A 22,227-nucleotide genomic window follows, 5' to 3' on the forward strand; every position below is an offset into this window, starting at 1 on the left:
CTTAAGACCTTCGATTTGGAAATGTTCAGCAGTGGGTCGTTGTTGGACAGTCTGGTGGATGGTCTGCTAGCCGATCTGTGAACCACTAGGCTTTGTATTTCTGCCGAAATGGCAGTTAGAAAATAGGTCAAGGGGCTGGTCGCTCTCCCCTCATTTCCTCCGTTGGCTTTAGCCTTGGTGATGCTATCTATGATGATGACTATGACCTGTCCAGCCAGAGGACCCAAGATGGCCTCAAGCTCCCTCTCTAACTCAAGGGGAGACTTGTGGCCGAGCGCAATATGCTCTATGGCATGGGAATACATCTTAGAAGTCGCCATGCTTAGCATCTCTTGGACAAACTGTTGACTTGCTGAGATACTTCCAGTCAGCGGATCTAGAGTTCCCTGACTGACACTTCGCATTAGCTCAGCCAATCTGGAGGTGAGAAGGTTTATAACCAACTCGACAATACCCATCATTAACTTGCCGTCCGTTGATATTTAGCTAAGTCTGTATTTCTCCTGTCTACTTCGTTTCGGCGGCAGTACGATGTCACTCTGCGACTGGCCGCTCTGGACCATGTCGAAGACAGAGTCCTCAGAGATTCCAAACACAGATCTCAGTGGTGCTGAGTGTAGTCTGTGTCTCATCTCTCTATTGCCACCCTCAGGTGAGGAGACATATCGCTCTTCGTTCTCACTCAGCAAAGAGGTCATGGACCTGCAGAATGCACAACAGAAATGAATAGTACATGGTAACAAAATAAAAAATATGATCCAAGAATTTGGGACACAAACTCAACCTTGTTATTGTTATTCAAAGGAAGCATTGTGAACCATCTCAAACCACACTCAGACCAAACATTAACATTTAGAGTAAACTTTTTAGAGTGGTTGTGTAGTATCTAAGTAGTATTTCTCACTAAGTGGATCTGGAATGGATATTTGTACCTATAACAGGAAAGACCTGCAAAAAGAGGAGGGGATAGAGCTAGGTATCTGTGAGAGGCGTGGATAGGGGTAGGTACCTGTGAGAGGAGGGGATAGGGCTAGGTACCTGTGAGAGGCGTGGATAGGGGTAGGTATCTGTGAGAGGCATGGATAGGGCTAGGTACCTGTGAGAGGAGTGGATATGGCTAGGTACATGTGAGAGGAGGGAATTGGGCTAGGTACCTGTGAGAGGAGGGGAAAGGCGTGGGAGTGCGTGTGCTGCAGGCGGTTCTGGCGCTGGTGCACTTGCTGGGTCCTCCACTACAGCTGAATCTGACGCTGCGGCCAAGAGAGGTCACCTCTCCTGCCTCATTACTTCCTGATCCAGAAGAGCTTGGCGAATCAGAGAGCTCTATCTGCATGGTGAGGTCAAGGGCGGGAACAACCACAGTGGATGTAGACTCCATCACCCATGCTACAATATCCATGCACTTGGCACTAAACTCATGTCTGCTCATCTGCAATGTTAAAAGACCATACAGAGTTAGTTTGTTAAAGGGGCTGCACTGATAGAAAACTTAGAACCATTTACTCAAACTTGTCAATTAAAGCAGTGGTTCAGGATTAAAGGTCCTGCAGGATTTCCACAAATGAATGTTTGGTCCATTTTACCAACATTAACTACTTTAGAGGTGACTATAACTCACCCCGGCACGCATATTCTCACTCAGCAGATTCCAATGGCTGAAAAGTAAATAAATGCAAGTACACAATGAATTACATTACCTCTATTCTCTTAGACTACGTTATGGATGGACATTACCTCTATTATCTTAGATTACGTTATGGATGGAAATTACCTCTATTATCTTAGATTACGTTATGGATGGACCTCTATGGAACTAGGCCACACCCAGACATCCCTGATTGGTTATTTGGTCCGTTGAGTCCTTTGTATTTGCCCGAGACTATAGGAGACTCTCAATCTCCTCACCTCCTTCTCAAAACCCATTGGATGAGAAGGTCAGAAGGGCGGGACCTCTGGCTTTCTCATCCAATGGGTTTTGAGGAGGCGAGAAGAGAGGACACGAGGAGTATGCAATTGAGACAGGGAACATATCTAGGGGATGCATGGGGAAGCCAAAGAGCAACTTACTCGTCCTTCATGTCCTGCACAAAGGTGTGTAGGTCTGGGTAGCTTCTCTTTCCCCTGCTGAGGGTGAGGCTGGTCTGGGAGGTTGCATCCTTGTGGGTCACGGTAGTGAAGGTCACCACTGCAGCCTGATGGCGACAACAGAAAGCAGAGTTAGGCTGGAATTCAATTTTGCGTCATTAAAACACAAAATATCTAAATGAAATTTCATACATGTAATAGAAAAATACATCATACCTCCTGTGACTGAGATGGGATGGCAACAGCCTCGTCCATCTCACTCTCTCCTTCGACCTCCTGCGACTGAGATGGGATGGCAACAGCCTCGTCCATCTCAATCTCTCCTTCAACCTCCTGCGACTGAGATGGGATGGCAACAGCCTCGTCCATCTCATTCTCTCCTTCAACCTCCTGCGACTGAGATGGGATGGCAACAGCCTCGTCCAACTCAATCTCTCCTTCAACCTCCTGCGACTGAGATGGGATGGCAACAGCCTCGTCCAACTCAATCTCTCCTTCAACCTCCTGCGACTGAGATGGGATGGCAACAGCCTCGTCCAACTCACTCTCTCCTTCAACCTCCTGCGACTGAGATGGGATGGCAACAGCCTCGTCCAACTCACTCTCTCCTTCAACCTCCTGCGACTGAGATGGGATGGCAACAGCCTCGTCCAACTCACTCTCTCCTTCAACCTCCTGTGACTGAGTTGGGGTATCTGTCTCTAGAACAGCCTCGTCCAACTTGGTCAGTCTCTCAGCCTCTCTGTGATCTTTATGGGATCTAGATAGAGAAAAAGGAATCTCTCTTAGGTCACTGCTATAATGTGAGTGTGAGGATGTGTTCCCATTCTAGAATTAGAATCATAGAATTAGAATGAATCATTCTAGAATTAGAATAGATATATAGAATAGGCTCCAATACTCTTGAGATGACTCGGCCTATCCAGAGCCAAATATTTAGAGAATTCTGCCAACTTTTAAAAGGACTCCATGTTAGCGCCTTGGAGCCTTTCATTTATCCTTTCATTATAAGTACATTCTAATTATAGATGTTCAGTTACATAGCATTGTTTAAAATGTCAATATTGCCCATGGGGAGCCAGCTGTCATATGGATATCTACTGTGTCATGTAATGTATACATAAACTCAGCAAAAAAAGAAACGTCCCTTTTTCAGGATCTTTCAAAGATAATTCCTAAAAATCCAAATAACTTCACAGATCTTCATTGTAAAGGGTTTAAACACTGTTTCCCATGCTAGTCCCCTGTAGCTCAGTTGGTAGAGCAAGGCGCTTGCAACGCCAGGGTTGTGGGTTCGTTTCCCACGGGGGGCCAGTATGAAAATGTATGCACTCACTAACTGTAAGTCGCTCTGGATAAGAGCGTCTGCTAAATGACTAAAATGTAAAATGTTGTTCAATGAACCATAAACAATTAATGAACATGCACCTGTGGAACGGTCATTAAGACACAAACAGCTTACAGACGGTAGTTATGAAAACTTAGGACACTAAAGAGGCCTTTCTACTGACTCTGAAAAACACCAAAAGAAAGATGCCCAGGGTCTGCCACTGCGAAGATGCCCGTACGTGGTCTGCCACCGTCCTGTCTCCCTGTAGCGCTGTCTTAGGCGTCTCACAGTACGGACATTGCAATTTATTGCCCTGGCCACATCTGCAGTCCTCATGCCTCCTTGCAGCATGCCTAAGGCATGTTCACGCAGATGAGGCCAGGGCAATAAATTGCAATGTCCGTACTGTGAGATGCCTAAGACAGCGCTACAGGGAGACAGGACGGACAGCTGATCGTCCTCGCAGTGGCAGACCACGTGTAACAACACCTGCACAGGATCGGAACATCCGAACATCATACCTGCGGGACAGGTACAGGATGGCAACAACAACTGCCCCGAGTTACACCAGGAACGCACAATCCCTCCATCAGTGCTCAGACTGTCCATAATAGGCTGAGAGAGGCTGGACTGAGGGCTTGTAGGCCTGTTGTAAGGCAAGTCCTCACCAGACATCACTGGCAACAACGTCGCCTATGGGCACAAACCCACCGTCGCTGGACCAGACAGGACTGGCAAAAAGTGCTCTTCACTGATGAGTCGCGGTTTTGTCTCACCAGGGGTGATGGTCGGATTCGCATTTATCGTCGAAGGAATGAGCGTTACACCGAGGCCTGTACTCTGGAGCGGGATCGATTTGGAGGTGGAGGGTCCATCATGGTCTGGGGCGGTGTGTCACAGCATCATCGGACTGAGCTTGTTGTCATTGCAGGAAATCTCAACGCTGTGCGTTACAGGGAAGACATCCTCCTCCCTCATGTGGTACCCTTCCTGCAGGCTCATCTTGACATGACCCTCCAGCATGACAATGCCACCAGCCATACTGCTCGTTCTGTGCGTGATTTCCTGCAAGACAGGAATGTCAGTGTTCTGCCATGGTCAGCGAAGAGCCTGTATCTGTTGGATTGGAGGGTGAGGGCTAGGGCCATTCCCCCCAGAAATGTCTGGGAACTTGCAGGTGCCTTGGTGGAAGAGTGGGGTAACATCTCACAGCAAGAACTGGCAAATCTGGTGCAGTCCATGAGGAGTAGATGCACTGCAGTACTTAATGCAGCTGGTGGCCACACCAAATACTGTTACTTTTGATTTTGACCCCCCCTTTGTTCTGTTAGTCACATGTCTGTGGAACTTGTTCAGTTTATGTCTCAGTTGTTGAATCTTGTTATGTTCATACAAATATTTACACGTTAAGTTTGCTGAAAATAAACGCAGTTGACAGTGAGAGGACGTTTCTTTTTTTGCTGAGTTTATATCTCAATGTCCCAACTCTATAAATACATAGCTCTGGGCCTACCTCTCCATAGGCGGTGACCTTTGACCTACTACTGAATCTGTATCTTTAGGCCTATGTGATCCTGTAACCAGTCACAAATGTGTCATTAGTGTAAATCACTTACCTGACTTCCTTCATAACATCAGCACCATTGATGGGGTCATCCAGGTCTATGAGGGTGAGGTCATTCCCACTGACCTCTGACCTCTGAAAGACAGCACAAAGTCATGTTTAGATGTCACCTACTGTGTCGCCTTTTGCCGTGTTCAAAACAACTGGGAAATCTCTGACTTCCGACTTCAGTGCGTTCAAGACAACTGGGAAATCGGGAAAAAAAACAAGCTCCGACTGGGAAAAATCGTTTTGATGGGGAGTTGCAGCGATGAGACAAGATCGTAACAAGATCGTAACTACCAATTGGATATCACGAAAAATTGGGGAGGAAAAGGGGGTAAAATTACCACCACAAAATGTAAAAAGGAATTCCAAGTCGGAAACTCTGGCATCTTTCTAGAGCTCCGACTTTCCGACCTGAAGATCACAGACGTCATGATTTGACCTAGTTTTTTTTCTTCGAGTTCCCGGTTGCCTTGAGAGCACCATTAACCCAACTCTCATTGTCACATCATAATGCATCATATTCATAGAAATAGAATCACCAGAACATCATATCAGGTGTACAGTTCAGTTTACCAGTCAAATTGCCATGGTCAGAGGCTCTATCCTTTCTAGTGATTCTATTTCTATGGTCACATCATAATGCATCATATCTATGCTTGTGTCCGAAATAGCACCCTATTTCCAATATAGTGCACTTATTTTGGCTGGAGCCCTATAGAGTCCCACAGTATGAGTCATAATACCCATAAAACCTAGTGGTCAAACAGGGAAATGGTTCCAATCGTTTTAATAATAATAATAATAATAATAATATGCCATTTAGCAGACGCTTTTATCCAAAGCCACTTACAGTCATGCGTGCATACATTTTTACGTATGGGTGGTCCCGGGGATCGAACCCACTACCCTGGCATTACAAGCGCCATGCTCTACCAATTGAGTTTTTCCACCATTCATTTTTCCCATTGGGGATTTTAGAAACACTTAAAATAAGGTCTGTGTTTCGTGTAGCTTACCCTGGTGTGACGTTTTGATAACCGTGTAAATCTCTCTAGGACAAGGTGACTTATCAATATATTCTCTTGTATTTACCTCCCAAAAATGTAATGCTTATTAGCTGCTAATGTGGCTATCATAAAGAACTACAAATGCCATGATGATCATGCTGATCGAGGCAAAGGTAAGAATCTCTGGATTAACTATCTAATGTTAGCTAAATGTAGTATATGAATAAATTGGCTGCATTTCTTTAAATTGACAATTCTGTGAACTGTCTAGTGCAAGTTTTAAATTGACACAATACCTGTTAGCAAAGGTGTCAGCTAGAGATGACATGCAGGAGCTTGCAGGGATTTGTAGTTTTGCATGATGTCTACTTTGATGCTAATTAGCATTTTCGAATCTGAGAGTAAATGGAGCCGAATATACTGATAAAAGTCACCTTGTCCGAGAGAGATTTACATGGTTACAAAAACGTCACGCCAGGGTAAGCCTACACGAAATACAGCCCTTATTTTATGTTTTTCTAAAATCGCCTATGGGAAAAATGAATGGTGGAAAAACGATTGGAACCATTTCCCTGTTTGACCGCTAGGTTTTATGGGTATTATGACACCTCCACTGTGGGACTCTATAGAGGGGTTGGTTGTTTAGCAACAAAACTGGCATGCAACTATGGGGCAAAATAGACAGGGTTTGCTTAGACTGTTGACAACATGTAAACTATATTTAGTCTCTAAATGTTTATTGCAACCATAAATACATTTGAACAATGAACTCGTCTCAAATACATTGTTACAGTTGTTGTTGGTTAGCTAGGTAGCGAATTTTAGCCATTGCATAGACATGATATCAGTCAAAACACCTCAAAACAAGACATGGTATCAATAACACCATACAATGAGCTGAAACATGCCACAGAGCTACGATTCCCCACATGGCAGCTTGTTGTTAGCTGAGGTTCAGAATCATAACAAGATACACGACTTCCAGCCATCGATGCGCGAGCATCATTTTCGTGACGTCAGCCAACCCTTCTATGGCTCTTGGTCAAAAGTAGTGCACTAGCCTACATAGGGAATAGGGTGCCATTTAGGACGTATTTATGAAGGTGATGCCATAACCTTTGACCCCCATTTGACCCACAGCAGATTCTACTGTACCTTTAGCCAACTCTCATGACTCCCCGGCCATAGGCTTTCTAGTTTGATATTACAGCATGAATAGCACATTATTTCATTTGTTAAACAATATTTAATCCACAGTAATTACTATAATTGAAGATTTAAAAAATAAATAACATGCCTACCTTGCACTCTTTATTCTCCATCTCCTTGCAAAATCAGCACATTTCCTTGCCAAAATGAACGCGCATCCAGAGCGAAAACAAACGCATTCCTCCAGCACTAGCGAGGATCAGACTGAACTGCTCCAGCGGTTTCTGATCAGTTTCAACGTTTATCAGTGATGACGTAACAATGCTGTAAAGATTTGACGCACTTCCGATCTCGTGCTGATGCAACGCTCTGTGCTGTTGAAAGCTCACGTATGGAAATCCTGCGAGTTGTAAACAAATGTAGGCTATTGTTGCCCTTAAAACTGTAATGTTGAGGACGCCATGAAAAATAAAATACATAACCCACACCGTTAGGCCAAAGTAAATGCAATTTTCATCACTTTGCCAATAGACTTCTTGTTCCTCGTTGTAGCCTTTCTTTTGGGATTAGCACCACTGTCACTGCCTGACACCTAAAAATTGATACTGCGGTTGTCACATAAAACAGATAACCCATAGTTCATTATTAAATAACATAACTCATTTCTTTATTTTATTACTCATAAAATATACAGCAATCTTCAGATACTGAAAGAATTCATGGGAGTTTCGAATTCAGTCACTATTTCATATGTACATGCTAGTTTCATCCTTTTAAAGAAAAAAAAGGACACGAAAAACCTGTGAACCTCCTGTTCCTGATTTGACTAACATAGCATATGTATTGTACATATTTCCAGTTAAAATGATTTTCAAAAAGAGACAAAAAAACGGGGGTTTGAACAAGCCATCACATAAAAGGATTGAGTGGTTTCATTTTTTTGAAGAAGTTAAAGCAAGCAAAACCTGTCAAAATACATTGATTATAAGACCAAGACAAATAATATAGATGTTTTTTTTTTTTTTTTCAACAGAAGAAAATCTAAATGCTGCTGTCCTACCATTGGTTTACAGTGTTTCTCCTCTCCAAGGGAGGCATGTTTTCCGCCTCGTATGCCTCGGAATAGTATCAGTGCTTTTCACAAACGTTGTAATACTTAGTGTGCATCATTGCTTTCGCTCATACAGCTGCCCCTACTCTCCTAACCTCCACTCAGTAACTAAAGAAGGCACAAAATGATGATGACATAAATATCACAAGAAAGAATACATGAATGAATAATTTACTTTCTAAAATATTTTCTAGAGGGCAAAGGACAGGTAGGTTTAATAACGCAAATGTTAAAAGTCCTGTTGCTCACATACCAGTATGCAAAATCTACATCCTAAATGGCACCCTATTCTTTATAGAGTACACTACTTTTGACCAGAACCCTATGGGCCCAGGTCAAAAGTAGTGTACTATAAAGGGAATAGGGTGCCATTGGGGATGGAATTTATTCGAAATTACTAATGAGAGCAAATACTACGATTTTTTGGTTCCCACAGAGGGTCAGGAGCTTAAGACATGAATGATTTTATTAAAATGTTTGTTCATAAAAAATAAATGATTTCCCCTCCTTCCACATGGATTACAGACAAGAGGCTAGGTGCGTTGACTGTCTTAGTGTGCGGATAAACATGACCATCACTCTCATAAAACTTAAATGAAACATCACTCCTTATGTTTTTTCTCAGCCCAAAACGCTCAATCCCATTTCTACTGTCAAAACAGGTTTTGAAAAGGCTTCTTCCACATCTTTTGGTCCATGTCTGTTTTTCACTCAGTGAAGTGCTACTATCTCCTAGGACTACAGGTTATTGCCGTCATAAGGTGTCCGTCTGTCTGTTGGCTGGACAGTTTCTACCGTTTAGGACCTTTGTGGGTAAAGGTAAAGGTGGGGTATAGCAGCAGCAGTTCCTCTGAAGTCCAGTATCTGCTGGAAGGACACCTGGTGGTACGAGAGGATGAGTGTGGCCAGCCAGCCTGTTGTGCCTCCCCCTCTCCCTCCCTCCCTCCATTTCTTTCTCTCCATCTGCGGGACTCTTAAGGCTCCTGTGCGGACTGTCTCGGCTCGTGCCCTCCCAAAGCTGGCTGTGGTGATTTAAGACACGGTGTGTATGTGTGTATTTGTTTGTGGCCTCTGCCCCACTTCACTGTCCATCCGCCTGCCCTTGGCTCCCCTCCTGGGCAGCGACCACCACCACCCTCAGTACGTCTCTGAGTCTGAGTCGTTGAGGTCCTCATCCTTGTAGAAGCCTCCATCGTGGTCGCGGTGGCCGATGTTGTTGAAGCTGCAGTAGGAGCTGTGCTCGCTGCGCAGCACGGGCAGGCTGTCGAAGGTCACACTCTTGGAGGGGCTGGTGGTGTAGTGGTTAATGGCACTGAAGGACAGGCTGGGCGCCGGGTTGCAGGGGGACACGGGCATCATGGTGGCCAGGATCAGCGCCAGGCAGTCCGCCACGTCTTTGTTGGGGGCGCAGGCCAAGGCAGGCGTGTAACCTGAGGGGTTCAAACAGAACAGCAGAGGGTCACTTCAGGAGCATCACCGTTTACTACAACGCTTTTGTTGAAAAACATGAAATAACACCAGGCTAGGCGATACAAAGTTAAGACAATAACCAAGCAGTGGATTAGAGAGAAACATTTGTGGACACATTGAGAAGAGAAGTACAGAAGAAAACAGTGTTAGCGTAATGGATCTTACCATTCTCATCGACTGCGAGCACGCTAGCACCCTTCGCTAGTAGCTCCTGCACCACCACCGTCAGACCATTTCTGGCTGCAACGTGTAACGGCCTGAGGAGAAAGTACCGTCAGATTAGCCAGCAGAAAATGAGGATACCTCCCAAATGCCAGACTATTCCCTATATAGTGTACTTCTTCTGACCAGGGCCCAATTAATACAGCTGAACCATACGTACGTCTGTAAGGCTGCGTTAGTCGAGTTGATGAGGTTCCTGTCTGTAATCTTCTCCAATATCAACAAGGCACTGGTTTCATGCCCCTTTAAAAACCAGAGTCAAACATGTCAGACCAAAATTTAAACCAGAGAGAGCCAACTGTTCAGATGAACGTCATCTTGATGTGGGGATGCTCACCTTACTGCAGGCCAGATGAAGAGCAGTGTTCTTGACTGCATCCTGCAGGGTGAGTTCTGCTTTGGCACTGCTCACCAACAGCTCTGACACAGACAGAGAAACATAAAGAAACTCAATGAGGAAATTAAGCAACTTATTAAAATATAAAACAGACAGGTTGAACTTAAGCCGGCTGGCGAGGCAAAGTGGAGGAGAGGGGGCTGCATACCGACGGCGTTGGTTTGTCCGTTCTCAGCAGCCATCATGAGGGAGGTCTTCCCGGAGGCGTCGGGGGAGTTGACCTGGGCGTTGTGGCCTAGCAGCAGCTGAAGACACTCCACGTGGTCCGTGAAGGCCGCTGCATGCAGGGGGGTCCTGGAGAGAGGAAACGTATTTCACCGATATCGTGTAGGACTGTTATAAACAAGTTTGTTCAATTAACCCTGTTTATACCATAGAAATATAAAATCACTAATAGATGTATTAAAAGTAATTATATTTCTATGGTTTCTACAATCCCTCATCCAACCCCAGAGGTCATTTTAACAACATTATTCTCCAGAAGAAAAGGACTTTGTCTTGTGCTGTAGTTACCGGTTCTTGGTGTCAGTGGCGTTGACAATGGCCGTCCCCAGAGTGTCAATCAGCATCTCTGCAGCCCCCTCGTTGTCATTGATCACAGCACAGTGGAGGGGGCTGAAGGAGTTGCCCTCAGTCTTGTGGAAAACCTCCTGTTCCAGCAGCACCTCTACACACGTGTCATGGCCTAGTGGAAGATTGATTCATTTAATTTATAATTAAAAGTAATAGGTTGCTCCAGCAGGAAACATTACATACAGGAAAAAGATGACGTCGCTGCAGACCACAACAATACTCTCAGAGAAAGCTAAAAATCTGACAATCCCTGACAAAGTCCTGTTTCAGTGTAAGGTCCTCCACTGAGAGTCATAACCCTTAATTCTGTTGTAGTCTTGTTCATTCCCCCACATGGCTCCGTCCACACCAATCGAATGCTTTTCAAGCCACAAGAGGGAGTGAATGAGTGTACACTTCATGGAGGAGAGAACAGAGCTACAGTCCAGTTAGTCAGTACGTACCGTTGTATGGCCTACCTAATTCAGGGACATGTTTACAGTGCTGAAGAGAGAAAATCAGAAAATATCTAGTGTTCCGTTAGTTCAGTACGTACCGTTGTAGCAGGCCCAGTGTAGTGGCGTGTAGCCCTGGTTGTCTGTGATGACGGGGAGGGTCTCCACTGACTGGGCGGCGTGTAGGAGCCCCCCCAGCACCCCGATGTGTCCGGATGCCGCCGCCAGGTGGACAGGGGTCCGCCCCTTACAGTCCCGAACCAGGAAGCTGGCGCTGTGCTGCAGCAGGGCCTCCACACACTCCTCATGACCCGTCACCGCCTGGGAGGAAGGGCGGGGAGACAAGAATGGATTTGAATAACTAATAATCAATGATATAATAATGAATCATCAATTATTTAAAATGATGTCTGGAGGCAGGTCCCTACAGGGATGAATACACCACTACCCATGGACAACTACTTTTCTGAAGATAATATGTATATTTGGGCATAACTTATATTCCATGCTAGATCCCACCCCAAAGCCATCCCTAGTAGTTCAATGGCCCCATCCCTAGATCAGAACAAGCCTCCCCGTCTCTTTCTGTGTGTGAGCGTATACAGCCAGCTCTCCTCCTCACCCCTCTGTGTAGCGCTGTTCTGCCCCACTTGTCTTTGGCTTCTATGCTGGCTCCCTTGTTGAGCAGTGAGTACACACAGTCTGTGTGTCCGCTCAGCACCGACAGCATCAGAGGGGTTCTGATACACAAGAGAACAAGGTCATATTACAAACTGGTAATAACTAAGTTGAGTCCCAAATGGCAACCTATTCCCTATATGGTACACTACCTTTGACCTGAGCCCATAGGGTTCTGGTTTAAAGTAGTGCACCAAGTAGGGCATAGGGTGCCATTTGGGACGTATACCTAGTGTCAAAATCTCTTTATTTCAGGAATTGTATCCAAAACCCAATTGACTTACTGTCCATTCCCGTCTTGAACGTCCACTGCACTCTGGAGGTCAGCATTTCCAATCAGCAAACGCAAACACTCTGAATGACCGTTGGTAGCTAGAGGAGGATAAATACAGAGGATAGAAGAATGTGAGATGATTGACCGTCAGTAGCTAGAGGAGGCTAAACAGAGAGGATATAAGAATGTGAGATGATTGACCGTTGGTAGCTAGAGGAGGCTAAACAGAGAGGATATGAGCTGATTGCTGGACGACTATTACCTTCACATGAACAGACAGATTTCTAGAACAGTGGTATTGGTAGATGACATCCTCATGATGTTAACACAGCAGATAATAAATCATTTTGGGGCTGAGGCCCTCGAAGCCTGTCACCTGCTAGCTGTGTACCTGGCTCTGGATAGAAGTCCCCCTGTGCACTGATCTAGGATCAGCTTACCCTCCCCAGATCCTCAACCATTAGTGGGGAACATGACAAAAAATGTCCTTAGATCAGTGTGTAGTGGGCATTTCACACTATACTATATAAACATCCCTAGAGTGGACATTGGCGTCGTAGCAACATGACCAAACAAATGTCCATCTTGGTCAGGAAAACTTTTGAATTACAGAATCTCTAGGTCTTACGTGATATCCTATGCATACCTGCAGCGTGGATGGGGGTCCTCTTCAGGGTGAAGTCTTTAACCAGGATGGAGGCTCCCTGGTTGATGAGGACGTCAACACACTCCACATGGCCTTTAAAGGCAGCCAGGTCCAGAGGGGTGCGCCCCTGGCTGTTCCTCACGTCTAGATCCAGCAGAGACTGAACCAGGACCTCCATAGCATGGTGGTGGCCGTGGTACGCCTGAATGGAAACAAACACACAGTCTGAAGCAAAGTCCAGTGGTATGCCTGAACAGATATACACTCCTAATATAATCAATGTCCTATAGTAGACCAGTGGTATGCCTAATATAATCAATGTCCTATAGTAGACCAGTGGTATGCCTGAACAGAAACAGTCCTAGACCTCTAAAGTAGACCAGTGTCTCTCAAATCGGGTGCCCATTTTAGCTCCCGCCCAGCATCAACATAGGAGGTCCCTGTCAAGTGTGAGATTTAGAAACAAACACTCTACTTCTCCTCTGTTGGAGGTTGATTAACTCAAATGGCAAAATAAGGAAATCATCACTGTGTCAAAATATGCATGTATTTTACACTAATCAGGAACAGATAGGAACATGGTGTGTGAGTGTCTGGACAATCAACTTTTCGTAGAAAAACAACAACACCATGCCTGCATCCCAGATAGCACCCTATGTCCCATGTAGTGCACTACTTTTGATCTGGGCCCATAAGGCTCTGGTCAAAAGTAGTGCACTAAATAGGGAATAGGGTGCCATTTGTCATGTGGCGAGACACCTACAGGAGCAGGTAGGCTTTACTCACAGCTAAGTGTAGGGGGCTGATGGGAGCTCTGACATCAGAGTCGTTCAGGATGTCTGTCCCTGAGGTTTCCATTAGCTGGGGAAAGACAAGGACGGGCCAGTTTAGACTTGTAACATATTTACTTTGAAGGTTAGTCTAGTAGCATGTTTAATGTTGTAAATCTCAGTGACCAGCCCCTGCAGACATACTGGGGTGTTGCAGTCGTATCTTAAACAAGCTAGTGTGAGGAAAAGTAACCAACTGGTACTTACCACATCTAAAGGTGTTTCACTTGCAATCTGGAAAAAGAACATCAAGAGTGACGATGCGGCCACGACAAACATGCAACCACACCTTAAAACCTACTGAATATCAACGTCTGTGTCCCAAATGGCACCCTATTCCCTATATAGTGCATTACTTTTGACCAGAGCCCTATGGGCCCTACAGCCATTTGGGACGCAGACAAAATGGTCTGTGGATGCAGGGCGTCCAGTATCCTGTGGTTCTGACTCACCAGCTCCAGACAGAGGCGGTGTCCGTACGCAGATGCGTAATGGACTGCGTTGTAGCCCTGATTGTCCCTGATCCCTGGGTTAGCGTCGTTTCGCAGCAAATATTCCAGACACCTAGAGGTCAGAGGTCAAGAGTTCACTAATCATTATACCAACATCAAGACAGACAGATAAGCAAGCAGAGACACTTTCCCAAAAGGAGACGTGGCCAAGCTTTCACACTGCAGATTTAACAACACTATTATGCATTCAAACACGGCCAACAACATACTCTAGACTACAGTGAAATGTGAAAGGTCATGGCACCACAACATACTCTCCAGACTACAGTGAAATGTGAAAGGTCATGGCACCACAACATTCTCTCCAGACTACAGTGAAATGTGAAAGGTCATGGCACCACAACACACACAACAGTAAGAGAGGTGTGAGACGTACTTTCCGTCTGTGTCGGAGGCAGCAGCGTAGTGGAGCGGGGTGCAACCCCTCTTATCCAGATCGTTCACACTGGCCCCAGACCCCACCAAGGCAAACAGACACTGGTAGTTACAATTGGCTGCCGCATAATGCAGAGGACTCCTAGAAGAACGCACAGAAACCATTCAACATCAACAACAGAAACAGCTTATTGGAGCTGTAAAACATTTACATTTTAAATTTACGTCATTTAGCAGAAACTCTTATCAAGTGCGACTTACAGGAGCAATTAGGGTTAAGTGCCTTGCTGCAGGGCACATATACACATTTTTCACCTAGTCGGGTAGGGGATTCGAACCAGCAACGCTCTTAACCGCTAGGCTACCTGCCGCCCAATATTTCCCATAATAATTCCTATATGCCCCTATACTATATTCCCCATTATCATAAAGATCACATATGAAAGTTATTTGATGCCACAGACCTTCCGAAGCTGTCCTTTCTGTTGAAGTCTGCCCCTGTGTTGAGCAGCAGATTCAGACAGTCCAGGTTCCTGGTAATAAGATATCAAGTTCAGAAAGGCCCTCGCACATCTGAGCTATCAGGTGGATGGTAACAAGATATCAAGTTCAGAAAGGCTCTCGTACATCTGAGCTATCAGGTGGATGGTAACAAGATATCAAGTTCAGAAAGGCTCTCGTACATCTGAGCTATCAGGTGGATGGTAACAAGATATCAAGTTCAGAAAGGCTCTCGTACATCTGAGCTATCAGGTGGATGGTAACAATGAGAACCTGAAAGAAAAGAGAAACCCGTACACTGCTCTTGCTAGTATCACTGTTTTTTATAACGCTAATAAAAGCAATAATAAAAAGTGATACTAGCAAGAGCAGTTTGCAGGTTTCTCTTCTCTTTCAAGAAGATATAAAGACAATTTAGACCAGAGCGCAAGTCAATACCACCATGGCATGGAACCACATTATACAGAAATGATACCGCAGTAATGATCTATACGATTTTTTAAATAAATCTAAACAATACTGCTAAACAATGTGAAATGTAAGAGTGTGAATATGTGTTTGTTCTTTCTGGTGGCTTTCCAGTTCATGAACTAAATATTCCTTGGTGTAAAGCCTGGACCAGTCCACTCACCCTCCAGCTGCCGCAGCATGTAAACAGGTCCTTCCAAAGTCGTCAGGGGTGTCTATATCAAAGCCTGATGAGAGGAGCTTCCGACAGCAGTCAGAGAACCCACTGAGAGCAGCCAGGTGGAGGGGGAACATCCCATGGACGCCTCGCCTGCAACACATTTTTACATTTTAGACTTTAAGCAGACACTCTTATCCAGAGCGACTTACAGTTAATTCAGCTAAGATTGGAAACAGCACCACATCACAGTCCTCATTAAACCCCACAGCAGATTAACACATTAGCATGCTGCAATGCACTGTCTATCAACCCCCCACACACCACAATGTGTTGAGCATAGTCTCCAAGTGGGAATTCGGTCAATGACAGAATTGCAGATGCATGTGTTCTCACTTGGCTGTGTCAGCTCCGTTCGTGATGAGTGTATTGATGAGTAACTCGTGGCCGTAGCGAGCAGAGATGTGCAGGGGTGTGTTTCCATTCTTATCTTCACAGTCGATCTCAGCACCTACAGAACACACACACACGTCAACCACTTGACCCTAGAGTCATCATGAAGCTTCATGTTCAACCACATTGCAAGTAACATTGCTCTGTGCCAGTGAATCATGGTTTGAAGACAAAAGACAATGCTGAAGAGCCTACTGGTTCATATATATTCAGTTGAGAGCATTCACAGCGACTCACCATTCTGGATGATGGCTTGAGATCTGGAGAAGCGTCCGTGGATGGCCGTCATGTGGAGGGGGGTCTTTCCATCTTTACTCTGCAGATAGAAAGACAAAGATGGTTCACACGGCAGTCTGTGCTGCTGACAACAGGCAAAATCAAACACGTATTGGAGGAGCGCTTGATTGCATTTAGTTTGCAATGTTAGCACTATTCCATTGGTATTTGAATGTAGACCAGGGCCAAATAGTAAGCCGTGTGCTGCGTCAGTGGGTGCGTCCCAAATGGCACCCTATTCCCTTTATAGTGCACTACTTTTTGAAACAAAGTAGTGTACTTATAAAGGGAACAGGGTGCCATTTGGGACACAGCCAGAGTCATCACGGCGCCTTACTCTATGGGCCCCTGGTCAAAAGTAGTGCACTACATAGGGAATAGGGTGTTATTGAGTTCAGACACAGTGTTGGTCATCCGGTCTCCTCACCTTGATGTTGACGAGGGCACCGTTGCCCACCAGCAGCTCCAGGCAGAGCGCCCCATGGCGCGAGGCGGCCGTGAAGTGGAGTGGGGCGAAACCCTTCTCGTTCACCTGGTTCACGTTGGCGCCGCACTCGATCAGCTCATTCACCACCACGTCCTGCCCGTTGTAGCATGCCACGTGGAGGGGGGTGTTACCGTACCCATTGGGCTCATTTATCTGGAGGGAGCAAGGGAGGGAAAATAGTGGAGAGAGAGAGAGAGAGAGAACAAAACAATACATTCCTGATCAGGTCACTTGGTTATGAAAACCCCCTGGTCCAACCTCTCTCTCTTCATTACTTGGTTATGAAAACCCCCTACACATTTGAATGCGTGTTGACTCACATCCACACCAAGGTCCAGGAGGTACTTGACCACACTGATCATTCCACTGGAGGCTGCAGAGTGGAGAGGGGTGTAGGCCTTCTTGTCTTTACAGGACACCTCTGATCCATGAGAGGCCAGCAGTTTCACCACCTCAATGTGCCCTATGGTAGAGAGAGCGAGGGATAGATAGATAAGATAGAGAGTGAGTGAGTGAATGAGTGAGTGAGTGAGTGAGTGAGAGGAGGGAGATAGTAAGGGGGTTAAGAGAGAAACAGAGATACACAGACACAGAGATAGGCAGAGAGAGGGAGAGATAGATTTGTTTACAGTGGTACACAGCACCATAAGCAACACCTACATCATGTTAGTACAACTGAAAACATCTTATCAACCTACTTAGTACATCATTCTGACATAACACTCTAGACGTGGCTCATACAGCTGAGCTGTGAGACTAAAACACAATCCATTCATTCATTCATTCATTCATTCATTCACTGGTAAAGAACATTAGTCAGAATGTAAATGATGTGGTAAACTCATCACCCATGTAAGCAGCCCAGTGGATTGCTCGGCGGTCCTTCTTGTCAAAGGCATTAATGTTGGCTCCTCTGGAGAGAAGCAGCCTCACCATCTAACAGGGAGAGGAGAGAGAAACAAAACACAGGCTGAGGAAAACTAAACAGCACAATCTGCAAAATCTGGCTTCAAAGCCTCCCCTTAAAAAAGAAAATATATAATATTTTTTATTCACAATGAATGAAAGATAACATGTAAAGACATGGTACATTTCTCCCCTTTTAGTCCCCCTTTGACCCCCCCCCCCCCCCCCCAGAATGCCTCCAAACACATTTAAAAAGAAAGGGAAAGTAATTGAGTTACATGTCAGAAAACAAAACAAAAGTATACAACAACGTTACTTCAATTCAAGCAAAAATGTAATAGCCTAACAATTTCAGGTGATTAAGTGATCTTATAGGCCTTTATCAGTAATCTCAAGGGGCGGGGGTGGGGCCAAGAGTACTCATCTGGAGGAAGTGTTTGGAGCTGTTCAAAATAGGATATCATCGGGTCCCAGGAGGAATAAAATGAGTTGGTTGACCCTCGAATGGTAACTTCATTTTTTTCTCATTTTAGGAACAGCATCAGATCTTTGAGCCAAAGAGAGGCTAAGGGAGGATTGATAGATTTCCAATCCAATAAAATCTTTCTGCGGGCTAACAGGGAGGCAAAGACAATGGCATCTAGCTGTCTATTGGTCAGAGAAGGATTGTTGTTTGGTACTCCAAAAATAGCAATTTCTGCACTAGGCTGCAACTTTATATCAAATGCTTCAGAAAGGGTTTTAAATATAATGGACAAATAATCTGCCAGACAGGTACAGGACCAGAACATGTGGGTCAAGTCCCCCAAGGAGCTTTTACACCTGACACATGTACCATCAATATTTGGGTAGAATTTGGACAATCTGGCCTTACTGAAATGGATACGTTGAAGTACCTTAAACTGTATAAGGCTGAGCCGGACACAAGAGGAGCTTCCATTTACCCCAAGTAAGGCACTATTCCAGACTTCATCAGAGATCTCTCTACCAAGTTCCATTTCCCACTCAGATCGGATTTTATTCAAAGCCTCCTCTGAACAAACTCAAGCATACAACTAGGGCTGTGATGGTCATGGAACTTCAGGTGTCGGTGATTGGCGTGGCTTATGTACGCGGTCATCGACTAAACTGACAGCCGACAGGGGGGCGGGGCGGACATTAGCAAAGGAAAACATTAGCACGTTTAGGCCAGTCTTGCTCTCAAGTTTGGGGAAGCTAATTTTCACCATGAAAAAATATAAAGCATTCCATGCATCATCACATTTGCAAACTTATGTAAAATAGCTGACTATTCCTAATGTGAATAGTAAATTGGATAGTCATAATTTAGGCTAATAATATAACTCAGTCATTGTTCGCAAAAAAGGCTGTTCAATGCAGCGCGTGGTGGAGTAGGTTTCTTTTCACTGGAAAAATGTGGCCTTTTATTATTTTAAAATCATGCAATTCTACTACACTTTATATGACTAGAGAGATTAGCAGAATCTTTTTCAATACGACTTTCAAGTGGCACTGACCCAGTGATAGACAGTGAATATGCACACTCACCGGGGATATAGCGATGTCAATAATACTGTTCCCTCAATTAAAGTTGAGGATTTTGATCATTAAAAGACATTAGTATTTTCATCTTCTTCTCTTTGAAGCAATAAGCCAATTGCTTCCCAAACTATGTTTTCCCACCATTGTATTTTGAAAAATTGCGATATGCCTGGCTGAGCCTCTCTTTCACTGACATTCACAACTCAACAGTCATCTATTTGGAAGCCTATTTGCCGCACCCGCTGCCTTCCGACAGGCTACGCGATTTAAAACAATCCAGAAGAAGCTAATGATCATGCTTTCTGGTATAGTACACACACGTAACATGTAGGATTCCCGGAATATGTTCTTTATTCTCATTATTAATTCATTATAATCAGTGGTTTAATTAGAGTATGATTGGCAAAATAAAACAATGGGCCTATGGTAATGCAACATTAGTGATTCAAGGAAACTAGCCTATTTTGTTTGTTTATTTGCTCGGGCATCTGAATAACAATTATACATGTACAATAATTTCACATAGCTTATTCTTTTAACATTGAATAGCCTATAAATGGTTATTACAGCTTAGTTATTAAAACTTAATTTCTCACAAGAATGAGGTTGTGAATTGGGAGGTTCAGCTCCGTCTGGGCCTTACTAGGTCCCTCTTTTAAATCGCCAGCTCTGCTAAAAAGTACCCACCAGAGTTCTACATAGGCCTAGAACCCAGCCTGTGCTCTGGCTTCACGTTGATGGTGACAGCGAGATGGAGATTGTGGCCAAAGCAATTTAGCCAAGGCCAGTTCAGTTGCCTCACTTCAGCCACAATGTTGGCCCCGTTGTCTGTGGCGATACAGGACATTAGATTTTCGTCAAGGAATCCCGAACGCAGGGCTTCGGAGAGTTTGTCGGTTGTGTGGTATTCCGGAATGTAGGTTGTTTCCAAACAGTTGGATTTCAGTGTCCAGTCTTTCGTCAGATAGTGCAATGTTAGGTTCATGTAAGGAGTCATATTTACACTTGACCACATGTCCGTCCGTATTCAGTGCAAAAATAAACAAATCTACGTCCTTTAGCTCTGTCTGAACCTCCCCCTTCACCTTGTTGAACAAGGTAGGGACCGCTGTTTAAGACAAATACTTTTTCCCCGGTAACTCGTATAGTCTGTCAAATTTCCGGAGCATTTATTTGAAGGCGGGTTTCTCCACCGTTCGTAAAGGCACCATTCCTATGACTAAATAACGAGTTACAGTGTCTGGCAGTGCTCGCCTCTTATCGGTGTCCTGTTTGTGGTGCTGGAATTCTTAGTAGGTAGCCTATGGGTTTTGCGCATATTCTGCAAACAGGCTGGTCCAAGTCATCTGGTTCTCCATTATCGTTATGTGTGAAACTGAAATGTGCCCAAATAGGTTATGGTTTTTTTTGCAATGAGAGCCATCTACTGTAACAATAAAAAAGGCCAGAAGCTACCCCCCCCCCCAGCCTGTAGGCTATAGATCTATAGGTACTATAGTTACCCCCGGCCCCCACTTTTCACCCCCCCCCCCCTTCAATTAACCTCAATTGACCTTCAAAGATTCTCTCCTATCCGCGCATACAGCAGATTTGGTGATTGCGGCGCATCAAAAGATAGTTGGAGAGAGGAGATATAGACAGTTTAATAGATGGACTAAGTCAGCAAAACAATACCATATAATCAATAGTTAACACTCCCACTATGGATAAAGTATATCTACATTAAAATAAAGGTGATAAAACATTTTATGGAGAGAAAAATCACACTTCTTTTTGGTTATGACGGTTATTTTATTTTCATGGCGTTCTTCATCCAAAACCGTCAATGTCACGGTTATCCAATTACCGTCACAGCCCTACATACAACCATTGTAAGTAATCAGATGCACAGTAAGCTCAACGTGGGGATAGGACAGGTATAAAGTGTAGACTACAGTGTGTAATCATGTCCATGCTAATTGCTAACCTCCTGGTGTCCGCTGAAGGCTGCATGGTGCAGCGCCGTGCGCCCGGCCCGGTCTGACACGTTCACGTTGCTGAGGAGAGGGACCAGGGCCTCGGCACAGCGGACTGCCTTATTGGCCGCAGCGATGTGGAGCGGCGTTTGCCAGTTTTTGTCCCTGGCGTTCACATCAGCAGAGTGTTTCAATAACACCTGGACAGCCTCCTACGGGAACACAGTTCATATCATGTTCAACTTTGTTTAAAGTGCATTTAAAAATCACAACACACTTAATAGTCAAACGCATATGCACAGGAGTGTTTGTGAGGGCTGACAGTATCAGTACACGTACCTCACTGCAGGAAGCCACGGCCCGGTGCAGAGGAGTGAGCCACTTGTTGTCTTTGGCATTTACTCTGGCTCCTGGGACACAGACAGAAAAACAGGTGACAGACCGACTATAGGGTTAGTTAGGTCACTGGGATTGATTAGGCAACATCCTTTAAATAGCTGGAGCACAGAAAGGAGGTGTCCAAAACAACACCCTATTACCTTTATAGTGCACTACTTCTGATCAGGGCCCAGGTCAAAAGTAGTGCACTATATAGGGAATAGGGTGCCATTTGGAACGCGCACAAAGCCTCTTGTAGAGCGCTATTCCGGGACAGGGACTTTCATTACACAGCAACACTAAAGAAAATGTCACTGAGTGGAGAGGAGTAGGAGGAGCCCAGCCAACGTGAGACGAGGTGCAACACAAAATCATGAGGGCATTCGGAAGGAAAAGGTT

The 22,227-nt window shown here is 44.9% G+C and overlaps 1 protein-coding gene and 1 long non-coding RNA gene across 3 annotated transcripts in view; both read right to left on the minus strand.

The window, feature by feature from the left end:
• Positions 1-2,770: 2,770 nt before the first annotated feature.
• Positions 2,771-7,437, minus strand: LOC311118748. Of its 2 annotated transcripts, none has more exons than XR_014611848.1 (3): positions 7,336-7,437; positions 5,032-5,114; positions 2,771-2,845 (listed from the first exon to the last, which is right to left on the minus strand). It is a non-coding gene; the product is annotated as an uncharacterized lncRNA (long non-coding RNA). The 2 variants fall into 2 exon arrangements; XR_014611849.1 differs by lacking the exon at positions 2,771-2,845 and adding an exon at positions 4,075-4,480.
• Positions 7,438-7,966: 529 nt separating this feature from the next.
• Positions 7,967-22,227, minus strand: part of LOC311118698 (serine/threonine-protein phosphatase 6 regulatory ankyrin repeat subunit A-like) — a 38,187-nt gene continuing 23,926 nt past the window's right edge. The window contains exons 4-26 of the mRNA XM_084157661.1: positions 21,790-21,860; positions 21,462-21,662; positions 17,896-17,983; positions 17,368-17,510; positions 16,988-17,200; positions 16,522-16,600; positions 16,228-16,342; positions 15,838-15,984; positions 15,170-15,238; positions 14,707-14,847; positions 14,271-14,382; positions 14,026-14,052; positions 13,775-13,849; positions 12,989-13,190; positions 12,353-12,440; positions 12,013-12,130; positions 11,492-11,711; positions 10,897-11,068; positions 10,532-10,677; positions 10,324-10,406; positions 10,147-10,229; positions 9,930-10,021; positions 7,967-9,724 (exon numbers count right to left, since the gene is read on the minus strand). Coding sequence (XP_084013787.1) covers positions 9,432-9,724; positions 9,930-10,021; positions 10,147-10,229; positions 10,324-10,406; positions 10,532-10,677; positions 10,897-11,068; positions 11,492-11,711; positions 12,013-12,130; positions 12,353-12,440; positions 12,989-13,190; positions 13,775-13,849; positions 14,026-14,052; positions 14,271-14,382; positions 14,707-14,847; positions 15,170-15,238; positions 15,838-15,984; positions 16,228-16,342; positions 16,522-16,600; positions 16,988-17,200; positions 17,368-17,510; positions 17,896-17,983; positions 21,462-21,662; positions 21,790-21,860 — 2,978 coding nt within the window. The 3' untranslated portion in view covers positions 7,967-9,431. The remainder of the gene's footprint in view (positions 9,725-9,929; positions 10,022-10,146; positions 10,230-10,323; positions 10,407-10,531; positions 10,678-10,896; positions 11,069-11,491; positions 11,712-12,012; positions 12,131-12,352; positions 12,441-12,988; positions 13,191-13,774; positions 13,850-14,025; positions 14,053-14,270; positions 14,383-14,706; positions 14,848-15,169; positions 15,239-15,837; positions 15,985-16,227; positions 16,343-16,521; positions 16,601-16,987; positions 17,201-17,367; positions 17,511-17,895; positions 17,984-21,461; positions 21,663-21,789; positions 21,861-22,227) is intronic.

The sequence above is a fragment of the Coregonus lavaretus genome (genome assembly GCF_964263955.1).
Source record: "Coregonus lavaretus genome assembly, chromosome: 3".
Lineage (NCBI taxonomy): Eukaryota > Metazoa > Chordata > Actinopteri > Salmoniformes > Salmonidae > Coregonus > Coregonus lavaretus.